General features: G+C 34.1%; 2 protein-coding genes across 2 annotated transcripts; both read left to right on the top strand.

Moving 5' to 3' along the window:
* The first annotated feature begins 1,483 nt into the window (after window positions 1–1,483).
* Window positions 1,484–6,710, top strand: LOC120071471 (plant intracellular Ras-group-related LRR protein 9-like). Its single transcript, XM_039023782.1, has 3 exons — window positions 1,484–2,354; window positions 5,374–5,540; window positions 5,728–6,710. The coding sequence occupies exons 1-3, from the start codon at window positions 1,596–1,598 to the stop codon at window positions 6,371–6,373; spliced, it is 1,572 nt and encodes a 523-aa protein (XP_038879710.1). The 5' UTR covers window positions 1,484–1,595; the 3' UTR covers window positions 6,374–6,710.
* A 1,168-nt stretch (window positions 6,711–7,878) lies between these two features.
* Window positions 7,879–12,715, top strand: LOC120071822 (protein DETOXIFICATION 16-like). Its single transcript, XM_039024208.1, has 8 exons — window positions 7,879–8,203; window positions 9,062–9,606; window positions 9,909–9,995; window positions 10,379–10,435; window positions 10,988–11,226; window positions 11,313–11,431; window positions 12,005–12,091; window positions 12,591–12,715. The coding sequence occupies exons 1-8, from the start codon at window positions 7,916–7,918 to the stop codon at window positions 12,660–12,662; spliced, it is 1,494 nt and encodes a 497-aa protein (XP_038880136.1). The 5' UTR covers window positions 7,879–7,915; the 3' UTR covers window positions 12,663–12,715.
* The last annotated feature ends 6,813 nt before the right edge of the window (window positions 12,716–19,528 follow it).

The raw sequence follows: 19,528 nt of genomic DNA, 5'->3' as shown, positions 1-19,528 counted from the left end.
TAACTTATCACACAATTCTAGAGCTAGTTTGTTACGAGCTAGTAGGGAGACCTCGCAAACCTACCGATCATGGGCTCGAACGATCAGAGATTAATTGGTTAAACTCATTAGACCAGATTAATCCCCATTCGTTAACTAATGGATCACTCCACTAAAGCCCATAGTTGCATTCCTTTCACGGTAGATATATTATGTCCACATGATTTAACCATAATCAGCAAGTCGACCCTTCACAGGTTGTTTGTAATAACGAAAATCACTAAACCAAACTCTCTTAGCCCAGTGAGAGGGTGGGGCCCCTTGTTCAAGAACTTGAGAGAACAACCTTTCTTCTATTTCTAAATCGGGTAGGCGTGAACTCCGTCTTGCACCCTATGTCCCAGCTATCTATCTGATCTTACCTCTGAAATGGGAGTCTTATTGAGTCCCCGCTGTTGAGCCAACCCTCACCTATGCAAATCTAAGGGCAATCCCGAATAAACAGGAGTTCATAGTTAACTCAAGATTAAGATCGAGTTACTTAGGTTATCTAGGTGAAATAGTCAGTCTTATATAGTAAACAACGTTATAAAGTAAGAGTAACTTATTTTTTAGTCCTGATCTTATGCAAACTCATTGCATAGGATGCCTTCACTCCTTATGTCATAACATGGACGAATTAGGATCACATCGTATTTAGCACTTTACAACTATTTGTAACAATTACAGAGTAGGCCGTATTCAATGGTGTTACCAGAATAAAGTACCCAACTTTATTTATGTACCATAGATCATTTTGACTATTTACTCGAATCTGATTCACTCTTATGTCTCCACATAAAGTTCAAGTACTCATACAATAGTCACGAATCTTAGTTTATTAGATTTAGACTTTCATACAATTTATGAAATCTATTATACGTATATTGATTATAGAAAATGTTTTCATTTTACAAACTGTGAGTTTTAGAACATAAAACCTAACAATTTGGAGGTAGTCAATCTGTTAAATAACGACGTTGACAACATTTCTCAAGTTTTTTTTTCCTTTATTGTTGTGGCTAAGGAATAAGGTAGTGATCTAAGAGTTGTTTCTTTCTCTCATGTTTATCGTAGTTAAAATGAGTTAGGCTCAATGTGTGACACGTTAAACCTTGGAAGTTCGAGAGTCTAGAATACTCGTTTCAATATTTACACTTCTTTTAGTTGGAGATGTAGTCTTGTAGTTTATTTGAGCTATTATTGTATGTGTTGCTTATCATTTGAAAGAAAAAGGGGGAAAAAAAAAGAAGAGAAAAAGAAAAACAAAAATGGCAACAGACGGCGTTAAGGATGAAGGAAATGGTCAAACTAAAAATAAAGAACCGGGAAATTTATCATTACCCGCTGTTACGGTTGTAAGTTGTAAGTTGTAACGAACTTGGATGACGTGGATGAAGACAAGACGGTGGGTATGAAATTACGACAGAACCCTTCCCAAATCCCATGGTTTCCTTCCTCTAAGCAGACTGTAATATCTCAATCTTTCACCTTCAAAACTCCCAAATCTTCACTATTTTCTTCTTCTTCTTCTTCTTCTTCTTCTTCTTCCCTTTGTTATTCTGCAATCACTCACCATGGCCGTGGATCCCAACCCCAAAAGTTTCCCCATCCTCTCCTACGTCATGGCCAGAATTCCCTCTCTCAGCCCCCGACAGCCGGCCACCGATTTCGACATCGAACAACCTGCATCTCCCGCCTCCCGCCACACTCCTTCCGATCCTTCCTCATCCTCCTCCCGAATCGTCCATGATATGCCCCATCTCTCCGACCCTAAGGTTTTGGCTTCCATGACCACCGCTATATCTGATGTTGCTCAGACCCGATCCGTCCTCAAAACCCTTGGGGAAAGACCAGACCATGAGGCTGTCGATACTGCCAAGGCTAAGCTCACTGAGGTTGAAGTTAATTTGTCTGCCAAGCTTCAGGAAATCGTGCTTTCGACTAGGCCGGCGGATGTCGAGTTGCTTGAGTGGAGGGCGCATCTTGCTGAGAAAGAGAACGAGTGCCGTCAGGCGGCGGATAAAGAGAAGCAGGTCTATAAGGCTATTGTGCAACTGGATGAGATGCACGAGGCGTATGAGAAGATGTTGAAGGAAGCAGAGGAGAGGTTGGTGAAGATTTACGAGTCGGCCGAGAGAGGGCTGCAGGACGAAGAACAGTTGGATCCAGTAAGCGAAGAGGTCTATGAGGAGGTTGCGAGTATTCTTCAGGACGCGAATGAGAACGAAATCGATCGAATTAGTCTCTCCGGCCGACGCTTGCGGTTCTTGCCTGAAGGCTTTGGACGCATTCGTGGACTGGTTGTGCTTGATATCTCCAGCAATCAACTACAGGTTCGCTTACATTCAATCCCTTCTTGCCATAGGTAGTGGAATCAACATTACTCACATTATACTAACCACCGATTAGGAATTCCTGTGCTCTTGAATTAAACTGGTTCTTTATGAAATCAAGTACGGTGGAAGGGTTCATTAGTTTCATACGAATACAGGGGATTTTTGTAGCTAATGTGGCGATTAGAATCTTTGTTAGAAACGCACGATCAGTTAACTTATGGCTTATCATCATTACTCTCGGAGAAGTCTTAAATCAGACCTATGTTTCATAACTTTCGTGCGTTATGTTTCAAAGCTGGTTTTTAACCCCCTCCGTTTGTTTGCATCTATAATAGCAATTCGCCTAAGATTGATGTTTGGAACAATTTTCCGACACTTGTTAAGCATTTCAACATCTAGTTTCTAGACAAATAGATAGTGGCCAAACTGGGGATCCTCATTGAGGATATCGTGCTCTTTCATGTTTGGAGATGGAATTCATGGATGGGGACTATTCTTTAAATTTCTTTTACTGTCATCGTAAAGATGGTGACCATTTTGTTCTAGTGCAATGGTGTTGTTAGAAGGGCCTTATTGTGAAAATTTACGTTGGGATGTCAAGGATCAAGAGTTTTTTTCCCCTTTGTCATAAGTCCTTTAATTACAGCGCATTTAGAGTGAGTGGATAGTGCACGAAGCTGCACAAGAATGTAGGTGTTTTAAGGCGAGAGCATAGAATCCAATGGACAATGGTACGTAAGAACGGTGGTCTTTGGTAGAAAGATGTTGCTCAAGACGAGAAGTCTACCGGAGATGTTTAATAATTTTCTTTGATGGGAGTTGCTGATATAATTCTGGAAACGGGGAAGAAATTCCATCACTGTGGGTTGGCGGCTAAGATGAAGATTTAGGTTAATTCATATTTGACTTATTTAAGTCCCGTTTGATAACCATTTCATTTTTTATTTTTGGCTTTTAAATTAAGCCGGTAAACGCTACTTCTCCCTCAGCTCCTTTGTCTTGTTATATGCTTTTTAAGGAGTGTTTTCAAACTTGTTTTTGTTTTTAGAATTTGACTATGAATTCAAATGTTTATTTAGGAAATATGAAAATAATTGTTAAGAATGGTGAGAAAACTGCTTTGAAAGCCAAAAAAAAAAAAAAAAGTAAGAAAACTAGCCCAATTTTCAAAAACCAAATGGTTATTCTCCGACGATCAAATAAAATTTTTAGTTACCAATCACTACTACCTATACTACTACATAGTACAAGTGGCAAGAATGGGTCAATTTGCAGGGAACCACAAATGTAGTTTCAAGCTGATTAGGATTTCTACCAGGGGTTTTTGGAAGGATTGAGAATTTAAAGCGAGGAAAATAAAGTGGGTGAATGTAAATTGTGGAAAATTAAAGTACAATAAAGTAAAATAGGCCTAGCTTAGAGGATAGGATTCACCCAATTGTTTGATTCGATCATCAGATTTCCATCAAAGAATTCTCATGAATTAATGTGCGTAGCCTACTTGCCCGAAAACTGAGTCAAACGCCCTAATGCATTAATTAATTTCTTGATTAAACTAGATGCTCGATACCATAACATCCGCATTAAGCCTAGGTGATTTCACTAGGATAATTAATAACTTGAGAAGCCCCTAAGTTACTAATCGACTATCCTAGCAATGCAATGTGGCAAAAGGGCTATCCTAGACCACCTCAAATTTACTCACAAGCATGCTTAGGAATTGCTACTTGTAATCAAGACATTCATACAAACAAATTATGCATTAACCCCTTAGCTATACATAGAAGTTGAAACTAACCCAATCCCTTGGATTTGCTACTTGGTAATCAACACAATGATATGAAGCACAACATGCATCAAACTCTAGCCTAGCAAAGAATACATGGAGATTGGCCACATCAAGCATATATTCTAAGCATTGAACATAAAACAACTCTAAGAACCAAAGAAATTCCATGAAAATATTAGAAATTAAGCATTAATCCTCAAAATCAAACAATGAGTTTCACCTAGCCCTAAGCTAGCCTTACCTTAGTCTTAAATCCGGTCCAAGATAAGCTTTACAATCATAAAATACTCCCAAAAAGCAAGAACTACAGAGGGAAGGAGAAGAGGGGAGGAGAAAATCGGATTGGAGGCTGAAAGCCCGAGATAGAATGACCTGAAATTGGGGAAAGGGCTATATAACAGCAGGGGGCATCGCGACACTGAGGAGCAACATTGCGCGCATTGCTATCTTCCGTAAAGACTTCGGAGCACCATGGCACTACGCAAAATGTACATGTTTTGTCTACAAGCGCTGTGCCGCAGCACATGGGAGGTTCTGCAGCGCTGCCCTGAGGGGCAATCTCGTAATTTCCGCATCTTTTCTTCCGTTTGACCTGGTTGCTTTGTTAGGGTTTTGATTTGGTCCGTTTCAGCTCCTTGAGCTCGCTAATGCTCAGTTCTACCTCTTGGGTACTCAATATCTACAAAATAACATATTTAACACATTAAATAGCAAAATTATCCCAAATTAAGCTCAAGGAAAATAGCACTTTTTGAGTGCTATCACTAAGTTTTATGAATTTGCTCACTTTTGATGCTCTCTCTCTCTCTCTTTTCTTTTTTTTTTTTTGTGGGGGGGTGGGTGTAAATGCAGCCGTCCTTTCAAAGCCTTCGGTTTTTCTTCTGTAATTACGAGTTGGTTAGATTTCTTGTAAATCCCCTCTTGGGGTTCAGGAGTGTTTTATATTTCCTTTCTCACTTCATTCATGAAATTTCCTGTGCTTCCTCCTCAAAAGAACTTTGCATCTAAAATTTGTGGTTGGGCTATTTTTGCTTTAGTATACGTATATTATTACTCTTCTCAACTGCCTTTGTCATGAATAGCATGTGCCTTTTCACATTTCTGTCAATGTTGGACTTGGATGTGAGTTGGCTTAGTTGAAAATTCAGGATAAACGAATATTTATTTGTATGATTTATTCCTTTAATTATCTTTTGTTTCTTTCACTCACATTTACAATAACTTCAGATTATCCCCGATTCAATATCTGGCTTAGAAAATCTTGAGGAGCTGAATGCCTCATCCAATCTCCTGGAGTCACTGCCCGACTCAATTGGCTTATTACAAAAGCTGAAACTCCTGAATATCTCTGGGAACAAGTTGCATGCCCTTCCTGACACAATATGCCATTGCAGGTACAAGATTTTACTAATTCAAGAAATAACATCTTCCTAGCATTTCTCCAGGACTGTCCGCACCCGCATTTCATATGATTTTTTAAAAATGTATTCAGCGACGTTTTATTGTGCATCTGCATGCCTTGATGGAGAATTTTCTGCCGCAAATTTCAAGACTTTTATATTTTGTATTTTAAATGAGCAGGTCTTTGGTGGAGTTAGATGTGAGCTTCAACAGTCTAACGTACTTGCCAACAAATATTGGCCATGAGCTGGTGAATTTGGAGAAGCTTGCTATCCAGTTAAACAAGCTACGTTCACTTCCCTCTTCTGTTTGTGGTATGAGCTCTTTGCGTTATCTGGATGCTCATTTCAACGAGCTTCATGGCCTTCCTCAAGCAATTGGGAAACTGACACAACTTGAGTATCTCAACCTAGGCAGTAATTTTACTGACCTTACTGAACTTCCACATACATTTGGTGATTTATCCAGCCTTAGGGAACTTGATCTCAGCAATAACCAGATTCACGCTCTACCTGATACATTTGGCCATCTTGAGAATTTAAAGAAACTAAACTTGGAGCAAAATCCTCTTACAATTCCACCAGTGGAAGTGGTAAACAAAGGACCGGATGCTGTGAGGACATTCATGTCCAAGAGATGGCTTGAAATTCTGGAGGAGGAAGATAGAAAAAGAAATCTTGAAATGGACGAACAGACGCAGACTGGATGGCTGACGCGAAGCACCTCTTGGTTGAAGACTTACGTTTCTGGCGTTTCAGAGACCGTGTCTGGTATCGTTGGATCTCCCAGATCTCCAAGAGACTCGTATCTTGATCAACAGCTATAATTTGATGGAGGTCTTTCCCCAATTTTTGCACTCTTCCCCCACTGATTTTGGGTCTCCTTGACGATATGCCTCAATCAGGTTCACTAGATTCTTTATATATAGTGTCGTGAGAACTTCATAAATAGACCACAATTACAAGCAAATTTTGTTGGAGTTTAAAGCCTGGATGAGTTTGGTACAATGCATTTTTGCAGTGTTTCTATTACTTACCATGAATTTCTCCCCATACTGTACATTTATCCTTACTGTTCACTCGAATAACCATATTTCCCCATCCAGTTTGACCTGGATAACTCTCGTTTAGCAGATAAATGATGGTAATAATTTTCACTCCAAATTAATGTCTTTTACCCTTTTGATGACTGAATGGATTATAAACTGAACTTTCTTCTGCAGGTTCTCTTCTAAGTAATTCAATCATTGGTTATTCATTACCAATCTCACTATCACATCATGTATATAAATATACATGTGAAGGACAGAGAAATAAGTGAACATTTATTTATTTAGTTTAAATTCTGATGAATTTATTTATTTAGTATATATTGTTGTTGAGTTAGTCACGTATTAACAAAAATAGACTTTTGAGCGATATCTCAAGAAATCCTTTTTCTGAATAAATTATAGGGCGTGCGTGGATTTTATCCCACATGCCAATATATATATTTGTGCCCCATATTTTTTTTCTCAAGAAAAAGCCACTCTTCATCTAAGTTGATTAGGTGGGTGAATGTTATCAGGAAAAATCTCTTTCTAGATTAACTAAAACAAGAGGAAGTCAAAACTGCAATAACATGAGCAGATTTGTTTTCTTTTTGAAGCTCATGACAAAAAGTAGCAGTATTAACATCCAAATCAACAAATAATAATAATAATAATAATAATAATAATAATGTCAATGAAAACTCAAATATCAGGAAGCAAAGAAATCAACCACAAACGGCGGAGTGGGTGTTTGAGATATTGATCGTAGGAGATCCTGCTTTGAATTTGTTCTTATTTTCGTGCATGTATATTGAAAATCAATAGCTGAAATGAAGTGTGTGAAAGTGGAAGGAGGGAAGAAAGATGATTGATGACGTGAAAATGGGTAAAATGTTAATAATGATATTGTGGGTTTTTATAGAAAAGTGTTTCAAAATTGAACTGCCACCGAAAGAAACAATGGTGCGTTGTCTCTGCGCTGCCAAAGCCCTTCACACTGCCAACCCAACTACATGCAATTTCTTCTACTTATTATTCCTGTTCATTTCCCAACTAAGCCTCTTCTCATTTAACTTTAACAATAATGTTTCATTCTCAAATATATGAAAGTTCTGTCCTCCATCTTCTTCTTTCTCAACTAATAATGCATATAATGCGATTATTGCGTTTACTTCTCTAAATTAAACTAATCCTCCTCAGTGTTTCACGTGCCCCCATTTCTGTATTAATTTAAAAATAGCAACTCCCTTGATGGGTTTCCATTAAAAGGGAAGTGCCTTGGGATTGGAGAGATACTTGAATTCATCAGAGTTTAGTGCTACACTGTTGCTCAGAAAGATGGATGAAAATGGGAGCACAGAATTTCTTGATCTTGAAACCCATTTGCTTTCAAAGTCCCTACTGAGGGATTTGAAGATTAAATTGATCAATGGAGAGAAATGGGAGGAAGTGATTACAGAGGTAAAGAAGCAGATGGGGTTGGCAGGTCCTATGGTTTTGGTCAGTTTTCTGCAATATAGTTTGCAGCTGATATCAATAATGTTCATTGGTCATCTTGGAGAGCTTCAACTCTCTGGTGCTTCAATGGCTCTCTCTTTTGCTGGAGTTACTGGCTTTAGTCTCTTGGTATATATGTATATACTTGCCTCTTCCCTATCTTTCCCCACTTGCTTTGCTTTGATCTTCTGCTGCCTTTATTCCCCGTTGTTTTCTTTTGAAACTCCTTTTCATTTCTGATTTCAATCTTACTTTTTTCGTCCGAAATCAACAATCAAACATAAACATAATCATATTACACATTCAGAAACACCTCTGGGTTAGAGAGTTTATACAATACACTGACCTTAGATATCAGATTCAAGGCATTCTAACCTTTTCAAAAATGTCTCTTATTTTTTTCCATCAATGACGCTAGAGGTGCGTTTTTATCCTATTCACGTTATTTACGATTTTGGTCCTAGAGTTTAGAGGAGTGTGCTATGTAATTATAATACTCTTATATAAATTCTCTAACCTTACTGACGCCTCTAACTCTGTGATATGATATTTTCTCCCACATAATAAATTGCTCTCCCCTCCTGTCATAGCTAATAACTGTTAATAAATCATATAAATATAGACGTTAATCACCTATTGTTTTACGTTTTCTGTTTATCTTTGATGGTCGATTTCTTAAAAGTTTTCTTTTGGAACTCCTTTTCATTTTTGGTTTCAATTTCTCTACTTCTTGCCCCCTAAAAATTTCAAAATCTCTCTTAATTTGTTTTATCGATTTTTAAACTTCATTGATCTTTAAAGAATGTTTCAATAAATGCAAGATGATTACTTTTGGAATTATTTCATTTTGATCATTCTGATGCTTATCTTTAATTTTCTTTTAACTATGTGTACAATATCTTGAAGGGCCAAAGAATATGAGCAATGATTAGGCAATGAACATCATCACAAACATGATTTGAATAGAGTGTTTGTTTGTTTTTGTAGTTGGGAATGGGCAGTGCATTAGAGACATTATGTGGACAAGCATATGGAGGAAAACAATATGAAATGCTTGGGATTCATATGCAAAGAGCCATGGTTGTTCTTTCACTTATCTGTATTCCCATAGCCCTTTTGTGGGCTTCCATTGAACAAATCTTGACCATTCTTAAACAGGATCCTCTGATCTCAGAGCAAGCTGGGATTTATGGCAAATGGCTAATCCCCAGCATTATTCCCTATGGTCTTCTTCAGTGTCAATTTAGATTCTTACAGACTCAACATCTCACTTCTCCATTGTTGCTTTCCACTGCAGTTTCAAGTTTCATTCATCTTTTGATTTGTTGGGGTTTGGTTTTTGGTTTTGAATTTGGCATTAAAGGAGCTGCTTTCTCAACTGCCATTACTTATTGGATCAATGTCTTCATTTTGGCTTTCTATATCAACTTATCTCCTCATTGCCAAAAGACTTGGACTGGATTTTCCATTCATGGATTCAAGAATTTGATTGCCTTCTTGGCTTTGGCTGTCCCTTCTTCTCTCATGGTTTGGTTAGTAACTCGATTTGGATTCTGTCTCTCCTTCAGAGTGAGCTTGGAATGACTTTCGAATTACTTCTAAAATTTTAGCCGAACAATACTAATTTACCGTTCTAGATGCGTGATACAATATTATGAGTAATATATGAGATCACCCAACTTTGTGAGAGAGATAAAAATATTCAAGAGAATTAAGAAGAATCTATCACATCACAAATTATGATTTGACAATTGGATGAGAATTATAAAGATTGATATAGTCTAGGATATATGCCTAAGTATTTTTCTAATATAATCTAATACATGGTTGATAGCTTGGAGTTCTGGTCGTATGAGTTTTTAGTTCTCATGTCGGGGCTTCTTCCCAATCCTGAGCTAGAAACATCGATGCTATCAATCAGGTTTGGCTTTCTTCCCTTTTCTAACTTTGAAGCTTAGTCTTACTCTTTTACTAGTTTAAAATTGATTAAATTGTAAATATAATTTCTATGGTTCGTAGAAAGTTAGAATTTAATCTTTATAATTTATAATTAGAATTTAGTCTCTATGATTTGATCAAATTTTTATAAATAGTTCTTATATGAGGATTTTATCAAATAGTAGGGACTGTTTTTAAGGTTGAAATCAACCAATTCTTTGTTTTATAAAGAGTAATGTGCTAATCCATTAAAATTTATAAGTTAATTCAAAAGTACAATGATGAATTAGACACTACCCTAAATTTAAAGTTAAAGGGCAAATTTGTAATTGGATGTTACTAGAAAAAGTTAATTTTTGGGTGCAGCCTTAGCACAAGTTCGCTGGTTTTTAGAATCGCTTATGGTCTCGGCAGTGCTGTGAGGTAATAAATGATTTTTTTTTTTTTTTACGAGGAAAATATTTTTTTAGTCTCTACATTTTACCTCTAGTTTCTACTTGGCTCATATATTTTTATGAGTTTGACTTCAATTCCATCCTAAATTTGGTCTCTAAATGGTAAGATTTATACTTTTAACATTGTTTTTTTTCACTAAATACTCATTTTCAATCTTTAGTGTGAATGTTTGTTAATTAATTTAAAAAAATATATAATTAATTAAGTTTCACTAGGTTTTCATCATTATTAATTTAAAATTTTACTTTATAATTACTCTAAAATTAATTAATAGACATTAATGCTAAAGGGTGGAAGAGCATTTAGTGAAAAATGGAGGTCAAAAGTGTAAATCTTGAAACATAGAGATGAAATTCAAATATCAAAGGTGAATTTGTAACATTTCCAAACCTTAAATTAAGTTTAAATCAAACTAAAAACTTGAGTAAAAGAATAAGATCTTAAAATTTAAGAACCAAATAGAAACTAGAGGGAAAAAAAATAGTTGAATGTTAAAATTTTGGTATTGTGAAAATGAAGCACAAGAGTATCAAATGAGTTAGGGGCAGGAAGGGCATTGGCAGCTGAGTTAGCAGTAAAGGTAGTGGTGGTTTTGGGGTTAGCAGAAGGAATTGCAATAGGAGTTGTACTAATTTCAGTAAGAAACATATGGGGTTTGGTGTTCACAAATGAGGTACAAGTTGTTAATTACTTGAGTGCAATCATGCCAATACTCGCCATCTCCAACTTCATGGACGCCATCCAAGGCGTCCTCTCAGGTACGTCATTATAAATGTTTTATGTAGAAAAATATGGTTTTGTTTCTCGTGTTACTGTAATACATGTGTCGTATGGGCCGATTCAGGGACAGCCAGAGGATGTGGATGGCAGAAGATTGGAGCATTGGTCAATCTTGGAGCTTATTACTTACTTGGGTTGCCTTGTGCCATTACCTTCACTTTTTTGCTTCATTTTGGTGGCAAGGTAATTATTATTTCTTTTTATTTCATTACTAATCATTATTTCTCCTCCCTACCAACTACAATTTTTCATATTACTTTCATTCATTTGTCACGTAGCATTTAAGAATTATATAAGGTCTACGAAATAATTTTAATTAATTAATAAATTATTTAATGATATGTCAAATAATGAATGACATGAATATGTACTACAACAATACTAGATATTTTCTAGTAAAATCATTTAAAATTATTTTTTCAGGAATTAATCGAGAGGTGGTTCTTGGTGAATTTGCTCATATACTTAATTATAGTTTTTTTTTTTGCCCCTTTTTAAAAATAAGGTCTCAAATATGAAATATCATTTTTATTAATTTGATAATACTAAATGTACTTTTGAAACTATGTACAAAAATTTGCAATAATTGAATTTTTTTAAGAAAGTAAACTTGTAATTTAATTTAATTCAAACTTTAGTCATGAAAATAAAACTTGTATATCAAAATTGAGTCTCTAAGTTGTGTAAAATTTTATGAATAAGGGAAATGGCATATAGTGATCATTATTGTAAATTAATAATTAAATATTTTTGCAGGGACTGTGGATGGGAATCACATGTGGAAGTTGTCTACAATCCATACTGCTTTTGCTCATTACTTTTAATACAAACTGGGAGGACCAGGTAATTAATATTTTCTATGTTAAAATATCATTTTGGTCCCTTTCTTCAATTTTAATCTTCGTATTTCCAAATGTCTAATTTTAGTCTCTATACTTTCAAGAAACTTAAATTTAGTCTCTGTAGCTCGTTTATTGTTGATTTTTTTTTCAAAAACGTTTTTGTTATTTTTTTACATTTTTACTTTAAATTTTAAAAACATATTCTCATATTATATTTTGTTGCATGAAAATATATTATTATTATTTAGCCAATTTCGATAAAAATTAACTTTGAAGAACTTAATTTAAAATTTATTAAAATTATATGAACTGAAATTTGACATTTGACATTTGAAAATATAAAGGTTAATTAAAATTGAATACATCTAAAAGTACAAGACCAAAATGGAGTTTTAACCTATTTCCTATCTTCCATTATTATTATTATTATTATTTATTATGTTTTGAATTTTTTCTGTATTATTCATATTTTAAAATTTTTCCCTATCTACTTCTATCAGGCAAGCAAAGCAAAGCAAAGAATGATGTATGGTTCAAGTCTTCCTACAAGTACAACAACCCTTTTACAATAAACTAATAAATAAATAAATAAATAATTCTTGCAACCATGGAGAAAATCCCCCCATTTAATTATATTTTAGTTTTTTTTTAATAAAGAGTTTTATATTTTAGATTTAAGAAATTTACTTTATATTATATTGTTCTATACAATTTCATGCAAATTCACTATATTTCATTCCTATCATTAATTTATCCTACCCATATATATAAGTTCTAATAATTTGTGAACTAAGAATGTAATTTCTTTAACATAAAACTTTAGGACATAAAAAATGTTCTTCTTATACTTTGGAATTCCTTTCATTTACTTTTAATAAATGGTAAGTCTAATATCTATACTTTCAATAAATCTTAAATTTAGTACTTTAAAATTATTTTTATTGAAATTGATTAAATAATATTATTAATATTTTTCCAAAAGACCATGTAAATATATTTTTAAATAAAAAAATCAACAGTGAATTAAAAGCTAGTTTTAAGGTTTAAAACTGAACTTTTTAAAGTAATGTATCAGAATAAAATAAAAACAAAAAAGAATGAATATTATATTAGGAATATACGTGCACATGTGGGGAGTTTCAGAATTAATGGAGGCAATCCTGAAATTATGAAATTGGCAGTTACTTTCTTTTAATGAAAAGTCATTATTAACCTTACTTTTGGTTAAAATACTAAATACTATTTTTTGGTATATGTATTTTGTAGTTCATTCAATTTTAGTATTTATTTTTATTGTAACTTATTTAATAATATAATAATTTTTATAGAAAGAAATACACTATGAGTTGAAGTACCATTCTGGTAATGTATTTTAAAGTCGGTTTAATTTTAATTCTTATACTTTGAAATATTAAAATTTAGTTCAGGTTCTCTCAATAAATCTTATATTTAGTTTATATTACTAGTTTATTGTTGACTTTTTTTGAAAAATATTTTTGTTATTTATTAGTATTTTCTCTGTATATCATGAAAACATATTTAAATGTTGTATTTCTTTGCATGAAAATTATTATTATTATTATTTGGTCATTTTTAATAAAATTAACTTTAAGTACTAAATTTAAAATTTCTTGAAAATACAAAGACAAAAATTATATTTTAACCTACAAAATGGGAACCAATTCCCAAAAAAATTGTCAATTATAAACCTAACTTTTCAATTTAATCAAATTAGATTCTAAAATAGTGAATTTCACTCTCTATTCAATTTTTGTTTATTCACCAACCAAAAAAAGTTAGATTAAAAACTAAAAAATGTAATTAGATTATTTCAATAAAATCAATATTTGCACCCAATTAAAATTTGATTGAATACAAAATCGAGAATTAAATTACTCGCCTGAAAAGATAAATTTCGACATGAAAAGAAATCAACTCTACGCTATTTCCATCTAAATCCTATCAATTTCATACTAAAAATATATTTTATAATTTTTTAGACATTGTTTGACGAGATTTTTAGAGAAATTTGATTCGTTGAATGAATTTTAAATTTTAATTGATTTAATTATAGTATGTACAGTCTCTAGTATTTGATCATTTGATACTTTATCTCGAAAAGTAGACTTATCTTGAGGGTTTCGTAGCTTGTTCTCAAAGTTGATTTGTCTTTGGGACTTATTAGCTTGTTCTCAAGAGTTTAGGAAATTTATGTTTTCTGAATTCTCTCTAGAATTTCTTTTAAAGCCTCTGACTTCTACTTCGAAGCTTCTTTGGAGTTTATGACTTCAAGAGCTTCAAAGAGTTTTCTGATATTTAATTTTTAAACCTTCAAGAGAGCAAAAGATGATCATTTGAGCTTGAGAATTTTAGAGTTCGGTCTTTAGAGCTTGAGAGCTTCAGTCTTGAGAACTTGAGAACTTGAGAGCTTCGATCTTCAGAACTTTAAGAGCTTCAGAGGTTTGGTCTTCAAAACTTAAAAGTTTTAGAGTTTCGGTCTTTAGAGCTTTCGAATTTGAGTTCTCCCAATCTCTAGATCTTTAGAGCTTCAGGGAGTTATATTCTTCTTTAGAATTCAATCTTTAGTTCTTATGGGTTCTCAAATGAAGGGGTCTATAGAGTTTTCGTTGGTCTTATATGGGTTTTGGCACAGTTGCTTTTGGGCCAAAAAATTGAGCTTGGGCTTAGGCTTAGGCTCAATATCTTCTTTGGCTCAAATTTGCACTATGGGTTTGAATTGAGTTAAACTTTAGATTCAAGCGACTTTAATTATTCAACAAGATCTAATTTATAAATTTTAGATCCAATTAGGCTGCTAGCCAAATAAATCAATTGTTGTCCTTGCTTAATCATCGTTGGATTTAATAAGCTTATCGTTGTGATCAAATGATAAAAAAGGAGATATATGATGTCATACCCTTCCCTAGATTACCCTTTTAATCCAAGAACAAATATGAAGACTGAAGGAACGGTGAAGTTCCACAGCGGCAGCATGTTCGTTCCCAATTTTTAATTTTGCACATAAACATTAATTTACAGAAAATATAATGCATTATCATAAAAAATTTACAACATGCAATTGAAGAGGAAATAGGAATTAGGGTTTAGAGAAGACTTACCCTTGAAGAAAAATTTCTTCGTGTGATTCCTCTTCTCCGAATTGGTCACAAACACGCTTGGAAACACGATCTCCAAAAATTGCAACAAACCAAAATGGCCACCACCACAAGAGTTTCCTCTGTATTATCTATAGGGGAAGAGAATCACATGAGGTGTGGGCTCTGTATATTTTAGGAAGAGAGAGAGTATTTTTGGAGAGGAAAAGAAAAATTTTCAGTGAGATCTTAATCCTTTGTGTAAAATAGAAGAAGATCTCTTGAACAACCCCACCAACACACGTGTCAAACGAGAGAAAAGAGGAAAAGAAATTATAACTCCCCTAAAATTAAATTCAAAATTTATTTTTTAACAAATATAATAAAATTAATATATATTCATATGATAACTAACTCATCATATATTATATATATTTATATATATAATATAATTCACCATATGTTTATATCGTATATAACATATAACCTGTAGTTTTTATATTGTATCAAATACACTATAACATATAATTTTTATTTCTCTCAAACGTGCATAATATTTAATATAAGTCACATTTATACTAAACTTAATTATATGAATCTCATCCATATGACTAATATTTCAATCATATCCAAATATTTATTTCCTCTCAAATAAATTTTATATTATAATATATCGAATACATTATATTAATTATATCATATACAATTAAGTTAAATTAATTATATCACATATAGTTAATTCCCTCAATTAATTTAAATAATTAAAATTAATCCAAAATTGATTCTCAATAATCTCTGATGAGCTATAGAGGGGACCTTATGAACCTGTAGATTAAAGCTTCGATGGTACTTGGATAATTAATTAAACTCTTTTAATAAAATTATCCAACATCCATTAACTGCCGATCATTCCACTGAAGACCAACAACTGCACTATTCGCACTACAGATATATTTTTGTGTCCATTGAATATAACCAGTCAACAGCGCAATCACCTTTTACAAATTGCTCGTAAGTATAGCTGAGCTAAAATTACTGTTTTGCCCAAGTAGTTACATCCGACTCCTTAAGTACCACTGATCCCTCTAAGGAACAATAAGTCATAGTCCAACTATGACCAAACCCCTCTTGGGCCAAGAAAGGGTGCGACATTGTTCAAGCCATAGAATCAGCCTTTAAGGAAGCAATTTATCTATTTACTCAGACATTAGGGAAGGAGTGAATTCTGTCTCATGTAGCTGTGTTCCCAGCTCTCCAATCAGACGAATCTCCAAAATGGTATGCTTATTAAGTCGGCCATCAGGCCACTCTCACCCATACAAATCAAAGGACCACCTTCATAGGCAAGAGTTCACAACTCACTTAGGATTCAGGTCATATCACCTTGTTGGGATTAGTGTCCTAATTCTCTCGGAGTCTCATTGTTTGTAATGATACACATTGTTTTATGAATAAAATAACTATTATTTCATTCTGGCATTTACTCATATCTAATAAACAAAGCTCTATGGTTATCTTATGTAAACTTAAGCATGTATATGTGATATACAAGTAGATCATGCCTTAAGTGATCACCTAAATAGGTCTGTAGTATAAGGATTAAGGTGGGATACCTGATCCTGGTGACACTACGGATACGACCCACTTTGTAAAAATTTGCAAGTGTTGTAAACTACTACAGATGGTAGATCCTAACCATTCATGTGAAGACGTACGAACGACAGTGTCCTATACGAAAAGTTTGTATAACATCTATACCACAAGATGACTAGACATGTATATAACACCGTTGATACTAGAGACTTGCATCTCACCTAAACGACCATAGGTGACACGACCTCAATCCTGAGTGTTCTGGGAACTCCTGCCTTTGAGGACGGTCTTTTGATTAGTATAGGTGAGAGTGGCCTGATTGCCAACTCAACATGCCTACCTTTTTTGGGACTTGTCTGATTTGGGAGCTGGGAACTCAATATGCAAAATGGAATTCACTCCTTCCTTAAAGTAGGGGTAAGTAGATAGATTACTCCCTTAAAGGCTGATTCCGGAGCTTGAACATAGTGGCCACAACTTCTCTTTGAAAGAGAGGACTCAATCATAATAGGACTATGACTTATGTTCATTAGAGGGATCAGTGGTACTTAAGGAGTTAGATGTAACTACAGGGGCATAACGGTTATTGATCGAACTATACTTACGAGCGATTTGTAAAGGGTTGTCGCACTGTTGATTAGTTAATATGGACACATAATAGATCTGTGGTAAGGAGAGTTCAGCTGTCGGTCTTTAGTGAAGTGTCTGATAGTTAACAGATGGTCGATCCTGTGACTAAAGAGTTTAGTCAGTAATTCACGTACAGTTGAAGCTTTGAGCTATAGGTCCATAAGGTCCCCTTGGTAGTTCAATAGATTTAGTTGAGGATAAGTTCTTGGTGTTGATTTGAAATGTTCAAATTAACAAGAGGTAATTTAATTATATATGATATGATCGATATGATGCATGAGATACATCTAGTAGAGGATTAATATAAATGAGATTTACATTAAATACCATGGAATAGAAAAAGGGCTATGGTTTATATGTTTCATGAAATGGAATATTAAAACTATAGGTTATAAATATAGTATAATAAGTTGGTTATCATTTATATTTGTAATAATATTAATTATTGGATAATTATCTCTTTTTTTCTAATAACCAATTGAGTAGTAGGTTATTGGTAGTTTCATGGTAACTGTAAGATAAAAGGAAAATGCTTTCCTAATTTTAGTAAGTTTTTGTAAAAAAAAGTTTTTTGAGATTTCCTCTTTCAGAAAAATTCTCACGAAAGTTGTCAAGTAAATAGGATTTACTAAGCGACAACTTGGACAAGGTAAACGATCGTGGAGTGTTTGTAGGCGACATACACTTAACTAAGCGATGAACTAAATGATCGCATAACTTTTGCTAGACGATCTCTTAGTTTTTCTTAAACGATTGGGCATCGACCTATACGATAGATTCTGCCATCTCCCACTTGCTCAATCATTTACACGATTGTTATTTCCTCATTCTTCTGCCTCAAACCAAGTTTACACAGATCCCACCCTCTGGATTCTCACACCGAGAATACCAAGTAGCCTTCTTGGTGGTGTCATACTCAACTCGATACCATCGACGTTCTGTGGAGGCCGTTTGTGTTGTTCGGGGTGTTCGTGACCTAGGTGATCGCCAAGTTTGAGTGTGCGGTGTTCGTGCAGTGTAGTGGTCATGTTGGACGAGCGTTCGGGTGTTGCTGTGTTTGAGTGTTCGTGATCAAGGAGCTTGGTAATGAGTCTACAAAAGTGTGTAGCTTTTGTCCTTAATCTTATGTATTTCATGCTGTAATTTCTGTAATGAATATATAACCGTATGTTTCTGTTTTTCTATTGTAATTGTAAAGTTCATATACGATTGTAATTTGGAATGATCTTTCTGCTGCTCATGAAAATCCTCGTGTTCGATTTCCTTCATATCTATGGTCATCCTAGTGAAATGTAAGTCTATATTATTAATGGTATCATATAATGAGACTAATCATTTCGCGGTCCGGTCTTATATAAACCCCTTTGTATAGAATACCCCCGCTCACATGTCTCCACACGAATGGTCAGGATCAGGTAATTTATAGCACTTTAAAACAATTGTAATATCTACAAAGTGGACCGTATTCGTAGTGTCACCAGGATAAGGTATCTAGTCTTATCCATCTGCTACAGACTATTTAAGTTATCACTTAAACATGATCCACCTATATATTTCTACATAAACCTTGGACGTTAGTTTATTGGTTTTGTGAGTTAATGCTACTAAATGTCGAATAAAACATCTCATATTTTATTAAATAAATAAATTGTTTGTACATTACAACTACAAACTACAGGACCGACAAGATTTAGGGCATCAACCCCAACAAAGACTGCAATTGCCAACCCTCTTCTGATAGCCAGCCAACAATCTCTTGGAAACTAATAATTTTAGCACTTGATGAACCTGATTAGCAGTTTATAATTCTCTAGAACTTAACACATAATTTCAACAACAACTTTAAATATATAATTTACTGCTAACAAGAAATATCAACATCAATATACACAACAGATTCGGGAATTAAACTTAAATACGACACAAATTCCACTTTGTCTTCCCACCCCTGACATGGACATAAGAACCAATAACAAAACATTATGAGTCACCTAAACTGCAATCTTCCTGAGGGTCTGAGAAGTGACTGACTGGCAGAACTGTTAAGTCTCGGGATGTCGACCACTATCTGGGGAGGAGAACATTTTTAAAAAGTGAGTTGGAAAGTCCAGTGAGTGACT

The sequence above is a fragment of the Benincasa hispida genome, chromosome 2 (assembly GCF_009727055.1).
Source record: "Benincasa hispida cultivar B227 chromosome 2, ASM972705v1, whole genome shotgun sequence".
Lineage (NCBI taxonomy): Eukaryota > Viridiplantae > Streptophyta > Magnoliopsida > Cucurbitales > Cucurbitaceae > Benincasa > Benincasa hispida.
The sequence above is the reverse complement of the archived record's forward strand: the minus strand, read 5'-3'. Positions and strand labels throughout refer to the sequence as shown.